Source organism: Cricetulus griseus, chromosome 7 (assembly GCF_003668045.3).
Source record: "Cricetulus griseus strain 17A/GY chromosome 7, alternate assembly CriGri-PICRH-1.0, whole genome shotgun sequence".
NCBI lineage: Eukaryota > Metazoa > Chordata > Mammalia > Rodentia > Cricetidae > Cricetulus > Cricetulus griseus.
The window spans coordinates 97,542,448-97,565,107 of NC_048600.1; the positions used below are offsets into that span (position 1 = coordinate 97,542,448).

General features: G+C 38.1%; 1 protein-coding gene across 1 annotated transcript in view; it reads left to right on the forward strand.

Moving 5' to 3' along the window:
* Acaca (acetyl-CoA carboxylase alpha) overlaps positions 1-22,660 on the forward strand; it is a 208,066-nt gene that overhangs the window by 86,737 nt on the left and 98,669 nt on the right. Inside the window, 6 exon segments of the mRNA NM_001292056.1 lie at positions 643-761; positions 11,501-11,524; positions 14,065-14,208; positions 15,005-15,101; positions 16,070-16,177; positions 22,344-22,400. Coding sequence (NP_001278985.1) covers positions 643-761; positions 11,501-11,524; positions 14,065-14,208; positions 15,005-15,101; positions 16,070-16,177; positions 22,344-22,400 — 549 coding nt within the window.

Consider the following 22,660-nt stretch of genomic DNA (forward strand, 5'->3'; position numbering starts at 1 on the left):
TGAAGTGTAGAAGGGTGGACTGCTGGTTTTTGCTGAGATGTATTCTGCTGCTGCTTCTTTAACTATTGAATCAAGTTAGTGGGTTTGAGGTATTGGATGTAGCATTTATGCCTCACTGCTTTTTCATGTAGTTGATGTTGGAAATCATTCAGAACTGATTTGGGGCAGTGAGATTGGTGGTGCTGGTGGTGGGGTACAAATAGATAAAAAGTTGGACTTGACCTTGATTTTCTGTTTTCCCTCTTTAAACCCAAAAGTAGCCTGGAATCAGCACTTTTCTTACTGCTTGATTTATCTTCTGTTGGAATCATCATGCTAATGAATTAGAAGTCATGGTTCTGTATGCTCTCTTTTACTAAATGTGGAACCTCTAGCATTTAGGTTAGTGTGAAAGTTTTACCATGTATCTGTGTATCCAGCAGGAGCAGCCTCATTTTATTTCACTATATTAAAATCATGGGTAAAGCATTAAAACTCCAGCTTTAACAGTTAAAGCCAGGTGTTATGTTCAGGGCCTCTGGCCTCTCATGGCAAACTGCCATCTTTATAACAGATGCGTCTTTTCAAGACATTTCCTTGGTCCAACCATCCTCTTCATTTCTGTTTTTGAAGTATATTTACTGAGGATTACTTTTTAACCAGGTATATGTTCGAAGGGCTTATATTGCCTATGAACTTAACAGCGTACAACACCGCCAGCTTAAGGACAACACCTGCGTGGTGGAATTTCAGTTCATGCTGCCCACATCTCATCCAAACAGGTGAGCTTGAGCTGGTACATACACCTGAGCTAGCCAGTGGCCTAGTAAGACACAGTTAAGGGGAGGGTAATAAATGACAATTCCTTGATACTTGCAGCAAGAAATGTAAATAAGCAAATGGACAGATTTGAACCGAGAGAGAGGGGAGCTTCTTGATGCCTGTGTCTTGATCTGGGGAGATGCAGCGTGGTTCTAGTTAAGTCAGATGGTTAGGGTTATCCTGTTCATTCTTGCTTGTGTATGTAATTAAAGAGCACCCTCCCTCCTCCCTCCCGTTTTTCTTTCTTCCCCCCTTTTGATTCCTCTTTCCTTTCTCCCATGAGCATTTGACTTGCCACCCCACCCCCCACCCCCACCCGCCACACACACACACACACACACACACACACACAAAAAAAAAAAAAAAAAAAAATCTAAATTAAGGCAGCAGTTGAAATAAACAAGAATGCTGTGTACAAGTTCTGCTTTGTCATGAGCTGATTATGGGTTAATCTACCTGAGCCTGAACCAGACTCCTCCTCCCTTAACACTGATACCTGAATTTAACAGTTGTAATTCAATCAGGCTTTTTTTTTTTTTTAAGTCACACTTGAGAGTCAAACTTCTTAAATATAGATTAGTTACTTAATTTGCCATCTAGTTCCATTATTCTTCTCTTCCCAAATCCTTTAAAATGTGTCTATGTAAATTTGTTTTTGCTTTGGGTTTAAAATGAAAATAATTTATGTATATACCCATTAAAAAATATTCTGTGGCAGTGAAATTCTAAGAATTCCAAGCCACACATATGTTCATTCCCTCCTGTATTTTTATTCTTTTTAGTAACACCACAGGAAATATAAATACCACAGCCAATCATACCCTGCTCCTCTCCATTTCTTCTTTATTGCCTTTGGTTCTTCGCTTGGTATTACAAACAACTATGTCTTTGGGGATCCTTAGTTATAGACACCAGAAATGGTTTTGTTCTGAATTGCTACCTCACCCAAAGCAATAGAGCCTTTCTAGAGACAAAGAAGTCTGTGCTGAGACTTTTGGCCACTGGATGCCACTGTTGATCCAGCAGAGGTCGGCAGATGAACAGAGGCATCTTCAGGAAAAGTATGTCTCTTCTTTGTCTCAGAAGATCCTTTCACTTTTCTACCTCAAAAAATGTCTTGTGGCTGGCAGAGAAAAGCACATATCCTTGATTTAGCAAGCATCGCAGTGCATTTTCGCCTCCATGGATTTCAGAATCTCATTTTCTAGAAACGAATGGCTGTCCTTCATCGAGCAGCGAAGTACTTGTGGCACATATGGGCTCGGCACTAGGTCTTTCTTTTCCAGCATTCCTTGAATAATTGGAGAGAACTACATGCTATACTTAATGCTCTGTAATTCTCAAGACAACCTCCCTTTCTTTTTGCCTTCTCCTGCCTCTTTCTTGTGGGCAGTGATTTGTAGTCAGCCTGCAGGGCTCATTCTGACTTCCTTCTACATTGCTCCCCTTGTCTTTGTAAATTGCTCTCACCCTACCTTTTTTTCTTTTTACGTGGGGTGTGTGTGTGTGTGTGTGTGTGTGTGTGTGTGTGTGTGTGTGTGTGTGTGTGTGTGTGTGTGTGTGTGTGTGTGTGTGTACATCTTGCAGGAGTTGGTTCGCTTCTTTTACCTTAGATCCAGGGATTGAACTCAGGTCAGGTCATAAATGCCTTTACCCTCTGAGTCTTCTCACTGGCCCTGTCTTTTAAATTTTGATACTATATGTCCAGTTTGGTGAAAATAAGTTGACTAGAAATCGAAAGCAATGCTTAACTGTTTTGTTTAGAAGCCCTCTTCACCTTTCCACATGAATGAAGTAAATCGTGGTTAGTCCTGATAGGGCTTCAAAATGTTGTTCTCCCTCCCAACATCCATATTGTATATACTCCTATGAATAAAGGCCAATTTTGAAAAGAAATATAATCTATAGGCTCTAAAGTTTTCCTTGATTATGTGTATAATTGTGAAGCTGCTGGAATGTCATCATTATTAGTAGGAATAGTATTTATATAGATGTGCAAGTAAAAATAAATACAAAATAAAGATAAATAATGTTTGTGAAAACCATAAATATCAGCTGGGGAGATAGCTTAGTCAGTAAAAACACTTATCACACAAAGATGAGGATCCAAGTTTAGATTCCCCAGTTCCTATGTGAAAGTCAGGTACAAGACATGCATTTGTAACCCCATGCTGGAGAGGGAGAGACAGGCAAGCATGTGTGTATGTTTGCACCTGAGCACACAGAGACACATACCACAAATCTATAAAATATGTAAATTATTTTAAGCTCTAAACCTTTTTGTTAGTTTAGGATCAGATTATTACATTTGATCATAGAATGATATATTCAGTTTCAGAGAATAGCTTATTCAGAGAGTTATGGATTTGCTATTTGATTTTACATTTGATAAGACTTTATATTTGCTTACAAATATATTTGGAATTATAACCTTATTCTGATACCAGTTAATGGATTATAATTCAATTTTGATTGTACCCAAATTAGATTTGATCAAATACTATCAAGGAAGCACTTGGTCTTCCATAGAGCAGCCCCAGGCCACCCACATTTTTGATCAATGGACTACAAAGCTGGTGGTCTCTACAGTCTCCTCAGTTTAATAATCTTGCAAAACTTAAGCACCATAATTTTATTTGCAGATAAGCTATAAAAGTTTTGTTTGTTGAAACAGCTCTTACTATGTAACTCAGGCTGTCCTCTCAATTCACAGTCTCCCTGCCTCAGTCTCCTGCGTGCTAGGGTTATAGTTGTGCCTCATTGTGCTTTACTTTAGTTTTATCATAAAGAATATAGATCAGGACCAGGCAAATGAAGCATATGGAGGAAGTCTGTGAGGACTTCAAATGCAGCGTCTTTGTTCTTCCTCTGTGGAATCAGGCACACCACCTTCTCAGCACATCAGTGTGTTCACCAGTCAGGAAACTCCAACCAGCTTGTGTTGGGCTGTTATCAGGGTTTCATTTCATAGGCACCATGAAACACACCATAGGCCACATGAATGTACTTTGTATTTCCTCCCTGAGGTCAGGTTAGCACAAGTTTGATGTTTCTAGTGACTGACTGGCTTCCATCTGGGGTCGTGTCACCTCTTAGCGTAAGCCCAGACGCAGGCGATGGATGCGATGAATGAATAACAAAATACACTCCCATTGCTTGGGAAACTCCAAGACTTCAGGAGTCTTTCTCCTGGCAACTGAGACAATGATTCAAGACTCACAATAAACATTTTTTAAAAACTTAGATAATTTTTCTAACTCCAATATTTTCCTTTCTTTGTGTTTTAAGGATTATCAAAATTATTTAAGCAGCACCTTTTAAAAAACGCATATCGGTATGCTGGTATCCTATCCCTGATTCATTTTGGATTGGAGTCCCATTAATGACTCTTTGTAAAGTTCCTCTATTTCAGCATGGTATAGTAGAATCTAATGTAAGCCATATACGTAATTTTAAATTTCCTATTCGTTACATTTGAAAGTATAAAAAAGTAATAACTCCATTATAATCAGTATATATGAAATATCTTTTCAATATATGATAAAATTATTAATGTAATCTTTTCTATTTTCTTACTTATACTTAGTCCTTGAAATTCAGTTAATTTTACATGTACAACATATTTCAGTACAGACTAACTACATGTCTAGCACTCTCTGACCATACATAGGTAGTTACTGCCATACTACTCAGCTCAAATTTCAATTAGGACAATAATATTGAATCCTTTTGTTTTACATTCATGGTATTTTCCTAGGAGAGAGGGAGAAAAATACCTCTTAGGTTGCAATTCTTAGCAGTTACAGGAATTATCCACCCCAGAAACATATTTACATCATAATACTTTATACATGCTTCAATAATTACTCTGTTAAAATAGAGAATGTAGAGTCATATATCAATGCAAAGCAGATTATAACCTTTTCTCTCAGTTGGGGTGAACAAATAAAAAATTCTTTAGGAAGAAAATGCTTTTTTGAAGGGCAGGTATCTTTTTGACCCAACACCTGAAAATACAGACTAGGCTGGTCTGGAACTTACTATGTATCTAAGGATGCTTTTGAACTCTAGATCCTCCTGTCTTCGCTTCCTGATTGAAAGGTTTACTTACAGGCATTCTGGCTTGAAAATAGATTTTATTTAACCAGTTACTTTTGCATTTCCTTTCCTAGTCCTAGAGTAAAATTGTCTAGCACTTTGTCGTAGCTAACAAAGCCATGGTGTTACCTGCTAGGATTCTCACTTCAGTTTTTGACTATTGATTTGACCCCCATAGGTTAGAATAGAACATGGATCTCTGTCTGTAACCTGACAGCATTAGTGGGTTTTATTGTTGTTTGTCAGGAAAATGCTTCAGATGCCTTTTGTATTGAACATCTATATTTTGTTAGGATTTGTTTACATTGTTGGAACATAGGCAAAAGTACAATAACAAATGAGTAAGGCAGCTCTAAACAAAGAAAGATTCCTTTTTAGGACACTTGGTTAATTAGCTTACAAAGTTTCCATAAGGCTTTTTTTTTTTTTTTTGATTTTTTTTTTTTTTTTAATATGTGTGGGTGTTTTGCCTGCCTGTGCATCATGTGCATGCCTGGTGTCCTCAGATGCCAGAAGAGAGCATTGGATCTCCAGAAATTGGAGTTACAAATAGTTGCGAGTCACCATGTGGGAGCTGGGAATCAAGCTGTGGTCCTCTGGAACAATCTCCATGCCATTTCTCTGCCCCCCCCTCAATGACTTTCTTTGTTTTAAATAGAATGCCAGTTCTTTGCTAATCTCTGTGATTTCCTGTCTCGTCCTTACCAGGTATTCTTTATTCAGCATGACATTTTCTTCTTGAATTTACTCACAATTCCCCATTTTTCTCTGGGAACTGTAGTATCACTTTATTTGGCTTCCTCTGTATTGCTTACCAGAGCAGCTGCAGCCTAGTAGAACTTTACTCAAAGACATCGCTGGTCTGGAGTTACCTTTTTCTTCTTACTCCTCTCTCTCTCTCTCTCTCTCTCTCTCTCTCTCTCTCTCTCTCTCCCTCCCTCCCTCCCTCCCTCCCCCTCCCTCCCCATTTGTTTTGCTTTTTTGAGAGGGGGTTTCATTTCTCTGTTTAGTCCTGGTGGTCCTGGAACTCACTCTGTAGAGCAGGCTGGCCTTGAATTCAACAGAGGTCCTCCTGCATCTGCCCCGCCCTGCCCCCCCTAAGATTAAAGGTGTGTGCCACCATGCCCTGAACTCCCTTCTCTTGAACTGTAACTAAAGGATAGTCAGAAATCTATGACATGTGTCTGTTTTTTGTATGTTTCCTTAAAAAAAAAAAAAAAAAAAAAAAAACCCTAGAATTTAGATTTTATTTGCTATTAATGTATAATTTTCTTTCTTTTTTTGGTTTTTTGAGACAGGGTTTCTCTGTGACTTTGGAGGCTGTCCTGGAACTAGCTCTTGTAGACCAGGCTGGTCTTGAACTCATGGAGATCTGCCTGCCTCTGCCTCCCGAGTGCTGGGATTAAAGGCATGTGCCACCACCTTAAGTGTTAATTTTTAACTATGAGTTTTAGCCAGTTAGCGTTATCCTTGAGGGAGATGTATGTAAGATACAGATATAGCTGGGACAGCTTTTGTACTTCAGGGAGCTAATTCTTAGTTTTCAGAGTTCATGAGCCCAGCAGTTTAGTGAGTTCAATTAATTTTTGACAGGGATTGATCCTAGAGCTCAGGCTTTATCATTTGCCTTTTCTCATTCTTGATGCTTCGAGTCTAGAGCCAGAGGTATGTTTGTATCTGTTTTTCCCCCCACCCCCACTCCCACCCCATTTCCTTCCCCACCCCTTTCCACTTCTGAAACCATAGTATCATTCACTGGTACTAAAAATGCCAAAACCTTGTTATACTGAAACCATTATTCTAATTCCTTTATTTTTGACAGTTTGTTAGATGATTTGATATTAGGATTTCACTTGGCCTCGGACATATTAAATGTCTCACTTGGCCTCGGACATATTAAATGTCTCAGAATAATGTGGAAACAAATTCTTCCATTAGTCTGTGTAGTTAAAATTCTAAAATAATAGCTACTTTATATAAATATATGTAAAGCACATTATGCTGTAAATTTTGTGACTGCATATGGCTCTATATTATTGACAGTCTGGATATACAAAACTTAAAACTCAAATTTTGTATGTAACACGTAGTAGTTAACTTAGGCAGTTTTTCAACCTTATTTCACAATTCACATAATGCTTTATAATGGGGGAAGGACCTATTGGTGTTTCCACCTATTTCTTAGAAATCCATGTTTTAGTTAAGTTGAGTTGCATTTCACCTTCTTTGATGTTTGTTCCGGTAAATCTGCCCTTCTGTGTTAGAGCACTTTAGCTCAAGTACTTTGCTTTTCTCATGCCTTACATTCAGAAGCAGTCAGCTGCATTCTTTCCTGATAATACGCTTTGTTCCTAACTGGGTTAGTGGTTTGGCACCTTAGGTGTTCAGTTGTTGGTCAGTGGTCTCTAGACTTTCTTTTTATTTGTGAAGAAAGTTAGAAACGAGAGGCTTCTATGTGACTAATCAGCAGCCTACCTTCATTCTTGAGAATGTTGATAATCTTTGACATCCAGAGATTAGAACCCTCTTTTGGATAGTACTGAGGCACTCAAAAGTCATCCAACTTGTAGCATTTTTAGCAGTGGGAGCACTTGATTGTAGTTAGCAGGCTAGAATGAGCTATAAATAAATATAATCCTACAGTGCTTGCTTTCTTCATTCAGGGCAGTCTGCTGATAAGATGCAAGCATCTGGCAGAAGAGAAGATTCTCAGCAGGTTTAAGTGCTTACCAAAGTGCTTTCCTGTGTCCATGACTAAGCTTCTAGCCTCTGCTGTATTATTTTGGCACTCAGGACTTGTAAGATTGGAGAGTCAAGTTTAAAACTCTCAATATATCATTAGGGTAGCCCAAGGTTCCTTCTTGTCAGGGAAGACTAGCTGATTCTAGGGGGAAGGAAAAGCAGAATCCAAGATACCTGTAAGTAAATCCCTGTAGTTTTATGCTGTGGGTTTGTAACTAATTATACAGCAGGCAGCAGTAATGTACTGTAACCCTGTTGGCATTCATGTTTCAGGAAGAGCACAATCTTCCAACAGAGCAAAGAAGGGGGTTTGAAGAGGCTGCAAATGAATGAGGCAATGATCATTTTATTGTAAACTCAAGCTTTGCAATGGAATCAGGGCATTGGAACTGTGAGGAGACTGAGGAGGGACACCAAGGGAAATTTATGGTTCAGACATGTTTTACAGCTCTTGATTTGGATTCTTCTGCTGAAATATGGTCACACGAGGAGACCACCACTGGTCACAGCCAGTCAAATTGCTCTTTCTCCTGTGGTACTGTTGTTACTGGCTGCTAGTAGGTTACTCAGCCGACCTCTTCTGTTTCTGCTTTGCTGCCTGGTTTCAAAAGATTTGCCCTGCACTGGCTCTCAATCACAGCTTGATGTAACCACTGCTGGTTTGCATGCATCACCATCATTTTCATATAGGGTTCTTTTTCTTAAATTAGAAGGCAAAATAGCCTGGAACATTTTTATATGATAAAAGATCTATGTAGGTCCATGTAAAATCAAGCAAAATGAAATTCAGCTGTAAGGGGTTGTATATGGCTCAAAGAACTTTAAAACCGTCAGTGTTTGTTAAAGAGGACTCAGCTAGTACAGGACAACTCTGACTTTGCATTCATACATGCTCCCTAGCCTTCTGGGCTGGTGGGTCATTAAATTGGGAGGGAAGTTAATGCCAGGAAGTAAAGGAGTCATAAGACTTGTCTTGTCCTTTATAGTCTATATTGATGTGGAGTGCTAGCTTCAAGTACAGAGATGAGAATATATAAGATGTAGATTCTGATTTGTGGCACCATATAGAACAGTATCTTTGGGAAAGATCCACCTTGTTGTACAGTTGTCATTCTGTAAAATGGAACAAATTTAAATTACTAAAGGGAGAGTCCAGTACTGAAAATTTAACATAATAAATGCTTTGAATAGTATAAACAGCAGATTTTAGAAGTTAATAACCCACTTATGTAACTGTAATATAGTTGATTGCCTTATCAGAGGTGATGCATATGCAGTTGATTATGGGAAATCTTATTTTATTTTTAGCTAATAAATGAAATATGTGACCTATAGGCAATCTATAGGCCATGGATATAAACTTCTAATGTCTTAAAATACTAAGTAGTAGGTAGTGTTGATCAAATTCGTTAACTGATCTAATAGCTCCTGTATAAATAATCCTTAAGGATATGACTAAGCATTGGCTGTTTTTGTTTGTTTGTTTTTTTATTCTAAATCTTTTTTTTTCTTTTTTCGTTTTTCAAGACAGGGTTTCTCTGTGGCTTTAGAACTAACTCTTGTAGACCAGGCTGGTCTCGAACTCACAGAGATCCTGCTGCCTTTGCCTCCTGAGTGCTGGGATTAAAGGCATGTGCACCAATGCCCAGCTGCATTGGCTTGTTAAAAGACAGTTTGTCCTTCCCCCATATTCATCTCTTTTATGAACCCCCAATTTCTTATTCTACAATAAGGAGAAATTAGCCAAAATTTGCTTCTCATATGATTGATTTGGAGCCATTCTTTTAATTAAATGATTATGCTGGGAGTTCCTCCCCCTTTTCTCATATATATATATATAATATATATATATATATATATATATATATGAGAATATATATATTCATCAAGAATATATATATATATATTCATCAAGAATATATATATATATTCATCAAGAATATATATATATATAAAATATAATATAACAATAAGTAATTCTTATGACAAAGCAGCAGGGGGCTCCCTATGAGAGCTTGAAAATTGCTGGTGGAGAAGACTAACTTTTGATTGTAGCTGATGTTCTTTTTAATTTAGTGAGTTAACAGTTGACATTGTGCTGGTTCTTAAACTCTGCAAACCTAGATAAATGGAGCCAGAGACTGCTATTGTTGTAGGTCTCTTCACTCTGACCTGGGTTCCTGGTAAGAGAACCACTGTGTCTTTTACATCACAAGAGTTAAAGCACTTCTGTATTCTTTTAACCATCTACAATAAGTTTTCTGTTCAGTTACACCAGCTCTGCTGTAGACTCTGCTGCATATTTTGTGTATTTGTGAGGGCCAAGTGCATGGTAATTAAGAATCTCTCATAAATAAAGCCCATTCTCCCAAGTGAGAGCTCAAGGAATCCAGACAGTCAAGAGTTTTGCACCCCAAGCAGTTCTTGTTGTCTTATGAGCTCTCCCTGAAACAGGCTTGATGCAAAGAGCATCGCTGCTCACAAATCACACAAGGTATACAGTTTGTGTGCAGTGATATGTCACAACCTTTTATTTATATGGGCAGTTCAATCTATCCTGTTCCTTTCACTGCCATGGAAAGTGCATCATTTTCCTTCCCCATCCTCCTTCCCACACATCAGCAGTACCACCCAGCATGTTCTGCCCATTAAGATTTCTGTGCCAGAAAACCCCAATAATGATTCAGTGCTGTTAAAACATGTAAGATGGTTAAGTAGCAACCAGTTAACCTCCTTACAGTACCCCTAAATTGTGGGTGATATCCCTTTGCCATTTTAACATTGAAAAAGTAAGAGCCTTTGTTTGGTTTATTTTCTGTTTAGAAGTATCTGACATCAAAATTCTGAGAAATAGTTTCAAATACTAATGAGAATTCAAGAGTCTTGCCTTATTTCCGCTTTGTGTAGCTCAGTCTGTTTGGTTGTTTTTTTGTTTTTTTCAATACAGAGTTTCTCTGTATACCTAGCTGTCCTTGAATTCACTCTGTAGACCAGGCTGGCCTTGATTCAGAGATCCACCTGCCTCTGCTCCCCTAGTGCTGGGATTAAAGGTGTGTACCACCACCACCTTCCTCAATCTTTCTTTCATTAGTTCGGCACATCCTTTATAAGGAAGTTAAAACAAGTCAAAGTTAGGTGCAGTTTTATTTATGAAAGGCCTACAGTTTTCAAGCTAATAACAATTTAAAAAAATTATCCTACACTCCTTTAATTAAAGAGTATTAATTGTAGCAAGTTATATCACACTAGTAGTATAACTTAAGATTCCTCAGGATTTTTGGTACTTGTAAAGTCCTGTGCCCTAAGATACCTGCTGCCTTTTAGAGAGGAAGAATGTGGCTGAATTTCAAGGTGTTTGCATCAGTAGATTCATTTCCTTAGAGGAAACTGTAGGTCCCTTATGTATCCCAGAAAAACAATAAGGCAGGAGGAGCTATGGAACCAACTTATTGCTCCTTTATAATAGGAACAAGGAATAACCTAGAAATTTTGTCAAGGATCATATTTCATGTTACACGTCAAAATAATGTGCCATGTAATATAGCTTGACTTTCTACCAGTCTATGTTTTACCACTATTCCACATTATTTTTTTTTGTAATGAGAGTTATTAAAAAAAAATATCCATGGTAAATACATCTGGACCCTTTCCTCAACAGCTGCTGTGGTGAGGTAGGTCAGGAGGATGCCTCTTTGGAGGCACCCTGGGGGTTGAAGGGTAATGAGCACTTAATTACATCTGCTGATGCCAGAGCTGCTAAACTGGAACTCCTGGTAACTGGTCTGTATCTACTCTGACAATTCTTTTATTATGGCTTTCACTAACCTATCAGTAACTAACTGTGGTTGTTTAATTACAGAGGGAACATCCCCACGCTAAACAGGTACTGTATGTTTAGTTTCTTTTCCAATTAAAAGCAACCCTCCCATAACTTAAAATAGTGAAACAAGGAAAAATGATACTATAGTCAACAAGCTAATATGTTATCTTCTGCTAGGGAATCCTTGGCTTCCCCTTGGACATACTGAGTTGCCCTTTCTGTTCAGAAAACATGTCTTCAGCTGTTCCAAAAGTACTTGAAAAGTGTCAGTGTGGCAAAGACCACATTGAACTCCATGTGACAGGGAGTGTGTGGGCCGATGTTCAGCATTGCTGGTAATATTTTGCTGAGTTCTCATTACATCTGGGACTTTCAGAGGAGAAACCCCTAAGGTTACTCTTAACCTGGCAAATTATTCACAGCTATTTTTCAATTTATAGATTCTCTAATTTTGCTTCTCTTTTTAGAGGAGTGAAAATCCAGAAATAGCTGATCTCATGTTTCATCAGTTTGTTTACTATTTTTCTAAAGTGTTAAAGTATTATGATTTAAAAGTCATTTTATTTTATACCTATAAGATTATCATTGGAAAAATATATTAAGTTTTGTTATATTGAGTCTTATGAAGAAGTTTCCAAGCCAAAATATTTGAGCATTTGCATTTCTCTGGCTTCCTCAGCCAAGCAAGGTCACATGCAAGTTTGAGAGGATAGCAATTCTGATTGGACTAAATCCACAAAATGTTAAAAAAGTGATAAGTGGTGGCAAATTATTTGTAGATGCTACATATGAAAATATTTATAATCTTACATTTTTTAACTCCATTTAAAATGCTAAGTAACTAAAACAAATTATAGCCTTATCTCTATTTAAATGTGGAAAAGAAAGAGTGTGCTTTTGTAAACCCTTGGTCTTCCCTTAGAGAGTAAGCTTGGTTCCATTCTGCCAACCTTAGCTGTTCTGGCCCACAAGCACAGTTGTAGAGGGAAACTGAATCCTGTATATATTTCCCATGGGGTTCCATCAAGTGAAAAAGATATTTAACCCTATGTTTGCCACAAACACAGTCTGTTAGCTTATTTAGAGGGAGTTCCCTTTAAATGTTATCTGGAACCCTTTGTCTCTTTCCTGTCATATAATAGGCAAATAAAAAAGATGCCTCACAAACTTGCTCCATTGATAAGTGTACTTGGTGATCCTAGAAATCAGGATAATAGCATTTTTGAGTTAATACAGCTCAGAATCCCAATTTCTAGTGAGCACCATGTATAAGACTTGCTTGATGTGTGTTTCATTTGTTTTGCTCATGGTATCAATGGTTTCCTCTTTCAGTCTGCCTTCTATTTCCCAATACTGTTGAAAGATGAAGTTCCTTTCCTATTGTCATCCCTTACCAAAATAATAAAAACCAGGAGTGTCAGTTTCTTTAGTCTGTGTGAGCAGCATTCCCATCCTATAAAGCATCCCATTGCCTTTTATAAATATGATTTTCAGTGGGGCCCAGGCCTCAAGCTCACATTGCTTTTTCTTCCTCCTGCAATATTGCAGGTGGTGTTCTTCAGGGAGATTTTTAAATAGTTTTCCAAAGTGCAGGTATCATCATTTCACTCTGAATTTACTTCAGGTCAATATGCCAGTCATGCTGGAGGCATCCTTTAGCTTGGTCCTTCCTAACAAGCTGTCCTGATTGGTCATTCATTAATACCTTATGATTTTATTTATAAGTACATTCTGCTGAGATGCATCAAAGAATATTCATATTCATTATGGATTTAGATTGAACAAATCAATTCAGTTCTCTTCAAGCATCTCCATTTAAACAACTGCTTGTCATGCTTACACATACTTTGAGACCAATGCTCTACCTTTGTATCTTGCTAGAAGTTAATAAGGCTTTTGGTGGATATATTTTTGCTCTAGTAAAAAAGTTTTTAGATTTAAAAAGGAATTTTTGCAATATAGGCTAAAACTCTTTCAAAAAGGGAGAATTATAGTCAATAAATATCTGTCAGTCTACCAATGAAAAGGGTAAATACCTCATAAATAAAGTTCCTTTTGAGGACTTCTGTTCCATGAATAATAAGTTGCTATAATTGTTTACTAAACCATGTCATTCTTTGCTGTTTGATATGTATACAAACTGTATCTGGCAATGTTTGCCTATTACTATTCCTAAAGAAAAAAATTCTTAAATATTGAATAATTGCAACTCACCTAGCTTGCCTCCTCTTTTTCAAAAGGAGAAAAGGAGATGGAGAAGATGCAGGATGGTTTTTAACCCCTATGTACTGTTCATTCACTCAATATAGCATACCATTGTGTTAAAAAACTACCATAAAATCCTTGGTAGTTCTTAGATTTCTATCTGAAGAACTTTTGGAGTGACCAAATATAGTGCTGAAAAATTCAAATGAAATATGAATCTTGCTACAGCCTTATCTGTAGTGGGGAAAAAAACAAAACCAAAAATAAACAACAAAAACCATATCTGCTTTGTCTGCAACCTGATTCTACAAGAAAGTTTTCTCCAAACTCCTTTTCCCTTTTATTATTCTCCCAATCCTTGCTCCTTTTCTAATGAGCTCGATTGAATTACTGTTTAGAATGTCCTTTGCCTCCAACCTCAACCACTATGGCATGACTCATGTAGCTAGTGTCAGCGATGTTCTGCTGGACAACTCCTTCACTCCACCTTGTCAGCGGATGGGCGGAATGGTCTCTTTCCGAACCTTTGAAGATTTTGTCAGGTAAAGGTTTTAGAGACTGTGTCTGTATAAGGGAAGCAAGCCATGAACTCCTAGTTTGTTTTGTTTTGTTGTTTTTTTTTGGGGGGGGTTGTCTCTCCTTTCTGAAAAATAAAGCTTCCCCTGAAGAGCCATGAGCCAGCCAAAGAGATACAGCCTTCGCTGTATATGCCCTCAGAGAAATCGATACCTCCCGATTTCTACTCCTTGTTCAGCCTCTCTTTGCAGTATAAAGCCTGGTCAGGGAAAAAAAAAAAAAAGAAACAAAATCATCTTTTCCTCAGGAGCTAACAGAAGAAGCTGTCTGCTCTGTGATGAGTGAAATGTCAGGAGAAATTAAACACAACACTAGAGTGAGCCCCACTAGAGACGATACATCTTTTGATTAAATGCATTCAGCATCTATCTCTTGATGTATACTGATGCATTACCCTAGGGGGAGGGGTAATTACATTGGCCTGTCACTGCTCCAGTCTTGAGCTCCTTCTGTTACTTTAAGAGTGATGATGACAGCACTGCACATATCTTACATATGAAAACAAAACAAAACCAAAAAAGCTTTATATCATTTTTAAAAGAAAAAATATATATGGTTTATTAAAGTTTAACCAATCCATCCTCCTAATTTCTGCCACTTGGTGATATTTTGCATGTCATCTGTAGCTACTGGTGTTTCTATTCTGCTGACTGTTGAGCATACTACAGGGTAGATTATTCTTTTAGACTGAGCTACCATGGCAGCGTTAGTTTCCTGCCACCTGAGTTTTTATTGTGGATGTTTCTCTGGTGTTTTTTTTAGGATCTTTGATGAAATAATGGGCTGCTTCTGTGACTCCCCTCCCCAAAGCCCCACATTCCCAGAGTCTGGTCATACATCGCTCTATGATGAGGACAAGGTATGGTACTCCCTATAAAAGACTACTTTGTTCTCTCAGACATGGGACTTATTTGTTTTGTTGGTTTTTCGAGACAAGAGTTTGTCTGTGTAGCCCTGATTGCCCTGGAACTCACTCTGCAGACCACGCTGGCCTTGAACTCACAGAAATCCATCTGGCTCTGCCTCTCCAATGCTGGTATTAAAGGCATGGGCTGCCACCACCACCACCAGCTCCAGACATGGAACTTGTACTATATTATATATTTCTGACTTTGGAATGGTACTTTTTATACTATGCTATATTACTTGATTTTGTACATGTCTTCAAAAATACTTTTTAAAATAATAAATGGATATAAATTCTAAATTTACAAAGTACTATGTTAATTTTTAAAGTCTTTAGTGGATAATGTGCTCTATTATATGTATATCTATTAGAGCTGCCTCTGGGTCTCCTAATGTTGCTTTAAAGATTTCTTTAGTTTCTGGAGTTTCCATACAATAATAGCTTATGTTTTAATATATGGTACTATAATAGTCCTCAGGAAATGGTGGACTTTGACATTTTGTTTTTAAAGGTGTCCTTTTATTAAATCCCTCCTTCTAATTTCTAAGTAAATGAATGTTCTGTTCTTTCCATTATTTTCCTATGGTTTGATCACATAAAAACGTAAAGTAAGTGGGGCTATGTCACAGAGCTTTCTTTCCCGCATGCAGATTGTTTAGTCCCATTTTGCTGGAGATACTGTGACCTTCAAGTTTGTTTCAAGATTTGAAGCCACCTCACACTTCAGCCTTTGATGTCTTGTGTGCTTTATTGAGCTCTACTGTGACAGCTGGGCAGTAGTTTGAGTATGCTTATTACTACTGAGTAGCAAATCAGAATATCCTATGGGTTTCTGTTTTTGTTCTACCAGGTACTGTGACTTGTTTCAGCTTCTGTAGCAGCCAGCCTCATAATCTTTGGTTTGTATTCTTGGATTACAGGCCCCCAGGGATGAACCAATACACATTCTGAATGTGGCTATCAAGACTGATGGTGATATTGAGGATGACAGGCTTGCAGCTATGTTCAGAGAGTTCACACAGCAAAATGTGAGTCTTAGACTGGATAAAAAGTTGTGGTGGCTCTTTCCTGCTGGGTGCATAGCCTTCCTTTCATCATTTTCTACTTGTAAGGTTTTGTGCTTTTTTATTTTTATTTTTCCAGACAGGGTTTCTCTGTGTAACAGTACTGGCTGTCCTGGAACTTACTTTGTAGATCAGGCTGGCCTTGAACTCACAGAGATTCACTTGCTTCTACCTCCTGAGGGTTGGGATCAAAGGTGTACACCACCTCACCTGGCTTACTTATAAGGTTTTTTATTGATTGTCCTTTTCTTTTTTTTTTTTTTTTTTTTCAAGACAGGGTTTCTCTATGTAGCTTTGTGGCCTCAAAACTCACAGAGATCCATCTGCCTCTGCTTCCCAAGTGCTGCACCACCACTGCCCGGCTGATTAATTGTCTTTTTATCATAACTCTCAAGACTATGGCTAGTTTTGTCTACAAGAAGACAATTCCAAAGTAATTTAATTATCTATAATGAATATCTTTTTGTAACAAGACCCCAGATATTCAAATGTTTGTAAGAAAATAATGTTTCCTAAGCTCTCCTAGAGATTCAGTTTTGAACATTTCTTGTTCAGTCTTGAACTCACTGCTGAATATATTCCTTTGGTGACAAACTCCATATGTGCCCAACTCCATACATTTTAAAATATCTGCAATACTTCCAGCTTCCTTTTCAGGTCTGTTGTTGTCACCTGAGTATGCATTACACTGCTATCAAACTCTATACTCAACACTTAGATTCTCATCATTTTCATTACCTCTCTCCTGAGGTGTTTTCCTGTCTCTCATTTGCCCTTCCCTCTCCCTCAGTTCTGTGGGAATTGTATCTAATTTCACCTCCTTGATAGGACTGAGTAGCTAACCTAACTTTATCTTTTAAATTACCAATTGATCAGCATGCATGCAGACATACATACATACATACATACATACATACATACATACATACATACATGGTGTGTACACTCTTGCATGTGTATAGTTTGTTTTATTTTTTATTTTTGTTTTGTTTTTGTGTTTTTTGTTGTTATTGTTCTGAGGCAAGATGTCACTATGTAGCCCCAACTACCTAGAACTCACTATGTATACCAGGTTAGCCTCAAGACTCAAAGAGCTATACCTGCCTTTACTTCCCAAGTATTTGAGATAAGTGGCAGCTTACATTTTTAAAACAATAACAGGGGGCTGGAGAGATGGCTCAGCAGTTAAGAGCACTGACTGTTCTTCCAGAGGTCCTGAGTTCAATTCCCGGCAACCACATGGTGGCTCACAACCACCTTGAACGAAATCTGGTGCCTTCTGCAGAAGACTGTATACATAATAAATAAATAAAATCTTTTTTAAAAATCAACAATAATAATGTTTATTTATAAAGAAATTCTATCTTGATTTATTTGCACTTTTCTACAGTCATACAAGTTTTACATATCAGGAGATATTCTAGTTGTACACATAGAAAAGTTTACATTCTGAGAGGTTAATTAATACTGTTTTATGACCAAGTGAAAGATGATGGAGCAAAGGCTCTCATGCCTGATCTAGGAGATTTGGAAAATGATATATTTTTATCTCTAGACTCTAGTTAGGGCAACTGAAAAGGCACGTTTAAGATAGTAATGAACAGTGGTGATGATACTGGGGATAGAAATCCCTGGCCTCCTGCATACCAGGCAACTGCTCTATTATTAAGCTGTACTGTTGATATGTGATAGATGCCAAAGTGTGCTGTTAAAACTGGCTTTAATGGTCATACCCATGTGTTACATTTGAAGGGATAGCACTTAATGTTTATCATGAAGAACTCAGTAAATATTTTAAAACTTAATTCAGCACTCTAAAAAACTAGTGCCCTTGGCATTCATATCAGGTAATGCTAATGTTAGATACCTATGGGGAAAATGATGTAGAAATTAACATGAGTCAGCATTTACTCTGATACTCTCAGAGTAGGTGAATTGATGTTGGGATTGCAGTGACCAACACAAGGAGAGTGTTATTCCAGAGAAGTGTGTGATAACTACCTAAAACCAACCTTCACTAAGGTTACCTTAGTGGAGGAATCCTGATGTACACAGCAGTAGCTGGTTCAAAGACTAAGCCAATGAAAGTTTCTGCCTAGATTATTTTAGGTGCAAATGACCTGTATTTGGTTGTGTTTTCAGAACTTAAGGCTTTTTGTTTTCCTAAGACCTGAGGATTGCATACCCTTATACAGTGATCTAAAGAGGTCCCTTCATTTTCACACATTGAGGCAAAGGGAAATCTAGTGTCTTTGCCTAAGGCATTAAGAAAGGGTCAGGGCAGAATGCTAACCCTAGGAGCCTAGAGAAAGCATCGGTTAAGATGCTTACCTTGGAATATTTGCTATTTTCATCTACATATTTTTAAAATAAAATGAGAAGAGGAGGGAAAAGCAATTTAAAAAAAAAAACTGGAATAATAATTCGTTTTGTTTTCCACTTCATAATCATACTTCTAGCAGTTTAGAAAAAGTTTTTTTTTAAAGCACACATTAAACTATCAAATAGGTTGATCCAAATTGTCCAAATAATCTTCTAGTCCCAGCATGTCTTTTTTTCTCTCATAGAAATTAGGATCATATATTTGTAAATGACTTGTAGAGGAGATTGAAGCAGTCAGTGTAAATGGAGTTTCTCCAGGTGATGACGCCTAATCGCTGGGTAATAGCTGTGGACTTGCTGTGAGACCTGCATTATTACAATGTAATCAGAATCCTGTTGCTCTGCTGTTATTGTCAGCCACTTGTGGAATTTTAAAAGCAATAACAATTTTGATTTTAAATCATGGCATTATTAAAGTTATTTTCTTCCCTTGCCAGAACATAGCTATTGATGCTTGTCTTTGAAGGACTCAGCTGTAGTGGAATTCTTTGTTGGTGTCTGCAGTGTTTCTGTTGCTCAGCATACTGAGAGCATTTTCACATCTCTTTTCTTTTAGCACATTTTATCTTTATCGTAATGTCTGTATTTGTTTATTTATACTTAAGAGTATGATGACAGTGTGGATAATTTTTAAATATGGTTAGACTAAAGTTTATTTTTATTTGACCTAGGAATTTATCATGGAAGTTTGTTTGTAAGAAATATAGTTTTGCTATTAGTTTTTGCTTATACTACCAGTAATAGCAATGTGATTTCTCAGTAATATAGCAGAAATCCAGAAGTAGAAGGAAATTATCTAGAAATATGCTTTTTAAAAAATAAGTTATTTATTCTTATTTACATTGGTGTTTTGCCTGCATGTATGTCTGCATAAGAGGTCAGATCTTGGTGTTACAGACAGTTGTTAGCTGCCATGTGTGTGTTGGGAATTGAACTGGGTCCTCTGGAAGAGCAGTCAGTGCTCCTCACCACTGAGCCATCTCTCCAGCCCTGAAACATGCTTCTTTATAGGAAACAAAACAAAACAAAACAAAAAAACATCTTTGAATTAAAAAAAAAAAATCCTGCCAGGCATAATGATTCATGCCTTCAATCCCAGCATTCAGGAGGCAGAGGCTGTTGGATTTTTGTGAATTTGCGGCCAGCCTGGTATACAAAGCTAGTCCAGGAAAGCCAAGGCTATACAAAGAAACTGTCCTGAAAAACAAAAAGATAAAAAAAAAAAAAACCTACATATTGTCTTGAATGTTAAGAATTGGAAGTCAGCTGATAGAAGCAGAGGCAGATACCCACTCCTGGAACCCAGTTGCAGAGAGGGAGGAGTGATGAGGGTCAAGACCAGGCTAATGAAACCCACAGAAACAGCTAACCTGAGCAAGGGGGACCTCATGCACCCCAGACTGATGGCTGAGAGGCCAGCATGGGACTGATCCAGACCCCCTGGGATGTGGGTGTCAGTGAGGTGGCCTCGGCAATCTATGGAGCCTCTCAGGTAGTAGATCAGTATTTATCCCTGGCGTACGATTGGACTTTGGGAGCCCATTCCACATGGAGGCATGCTCGCTCAGCCTGGACACATGGGGGAGGGCCTAGGCCCTGCCCTGGATGATATGACAGACTTGAGATCCCCCATGGAGGGCCTCACCCTCCCTGGGGAGAAGAGGAGGGATGGGGTGGGAGCTTGGCGGGGGGAGGAGGGGAGGGAGAAGGAGCTGGGATTGACATGTGAAGCAAGCTTGTTTCTAATTTAAATAAAAAGGAAAAAAAAAAAAAACAAGAATTGGAAGCCAGCAAGATGGCTCAGTGGGTAAAGATGCCTACCCCCAAGCCCGATGACCAGCTTTCAATCCCTAGAACCCATACCCATATAGATACAAATACACAAGTAGATAGAAGTAATTTTAAATTTTATTTGATGTGTATGAGTATTTTGCCTACATGTATGTTTATTTGCCATGTCTAGGGCCTATGGAAGCAAGAAGAGAATGTTGGATACCCTACAACTAGAGTTGGTTATGATCTGCTATTTGGGTGCTGGGAATCAAACCTATGTCCCCTGGAAGATCAGCCAGTGATTTTAACCACTGACCCATCTCTCCCACCCCAGTAAATGAAATTTTAATGATTAAACAAAGAATTTGTTTATAAACTGTTATATAGCTAGGCATATAATCCAACTACAGTCTTGAGGGCTGTAAAAGTTTCTTTCTTTTTTTTTTATATTATTCATGAATTCTCCCAAGTCATTCAATTGATGGAATTGCTTTCCTGCTTATTACCATGTAGCTCTTTTGTAAGAACCTTTAAAAACATTTAAAAATTATTATTTGTTTGCTTTATGAAGTAAACAGACAGAACAGAATTGAGGAAAGCTTAGGTTTTGGAGTTCAAGACTCATATAAGAGGCTGTCTTGAGCTTGGTTGGTGGCACACGCCTTTAATCCCAGCACTCGGGAGGCACAGGCGCCTTTGAGTTCGAGACCAGCCTGGTCTACAGAGCGAGTTCCAGGACAGGCTCCAAAGCAATACAGAGAAACCCCTTTCTTGAAAAACCAAAAAAAGAAAGAAAGAAAGAAAGAAAGAAAGAAAGAAAGAAAGAAAGAAAGAAAGAAAGAAAGAAAGAGGCTGTCTTGAAACTATTGTCCTCTGTTGACTTCTAACATCATTTGACTATACCAAGTGGAGCTATGAACAATCCCAAGTTCCAAGTTTAAAAATCTTTTAAACATTGTTTTTAACACATCTTTTTTTTTTTTTTAAAGGTAACAACTCGATTTAGTCCAGGGTGTGTGTGTGTGTGTGTGTGTGTGTGTGTGTGTGTGTATTTGTGCGTATGTGTGTCTTTTTTATCAAGTCCAATTTGTGTTGCCCCACTACTCTCCTGGGAATGAGGCCTGCTCTGAAGTGTACTCAGGCTACCAGGACTCACATCATTAAAGAAATCTGACTCACAAGAGACAGGTCTTCCCACCCCAGTGAATGTACTCAAGATTACCCCAGGCAGGGTTGGAGAGACTGTCTGCTCTTCCCAAGCATTTGGGTTTGATTCCTAGGGCAGTTCACAACCATCTTTTAACTACAGTTCCATGGGAGTTGATGCCCTTGTCTGGCCTCCTTGGGCACTGCATACATGTGGTTCAGACATTACACTCAGGCAAAACACCCATACAGAGAAAATAATAATAAATAAACTTTTTTAAAAAATTACCCCATACAGACATGTCCACACAGGCAGTGGTGGCACATATCTTTAATCCCAGCACTCAGGAGGCAGAGGCAGGTGGGTCTCTGTGAGTTCCAGGGCTGTTACACAGAGAAACCCTGTCTTGAGAAACCAAACCAAAACAACAAAAACAAAAACCCCAAACCAAACAAACAGACATGCCTGCAGATCATCCTGATCATGACAGTCCCTCATGGAGATTCTTCCTGTGTGATTCTCCATTGTCACATAAACAGTTAACACTAAGCATCCCAGTATGTTTTACCTGTAGGTGAATTAGCTCTAAGACTTCATGTAACACTTGCTTCTCCAAAGAGTTCTCTTTCCCTTCCCTCCTGATCAGTAGAACCCCTATTCCTTAACACTTAATCCCAAGAGCAATGTTCACATTTATTTCTAATTTTGAAGGTTCCGAGTTAAGGTCTGTAATCCAGAAAGGGTGCTTATTCCAGTCAGAATGTTGTGAAGACTAAGTAAGGCAAAATTTGGTTGTCATCTATCTTATTTTTATATGTTTGTTCATAGAAAGCTACTCTGGTTGAGCATGGGATCCGGCGACTTACGTTCCTGGTTGCACAAAAGGTATTGACATTTGAATTTTATCTGTCTATTATTATGTTGTCACTACATTTTTGAGGTTTTGTTTGGTTTTTTTGAGACAGGGTTTCTCTGTGTAACAGCTCTGACTGTCCTGGCACTTACTCTGTAGACCAGGTTGGCCTCAAACTCAGAGCCTGCCTTTACCTTCCAAGTGCCTATGCCACCGCCACACTTTTAAAGAAATGGAGTTACCATAATATGTCATTTATAGGTTCTATTTAAAAAAAAAAAAACCTATTTCT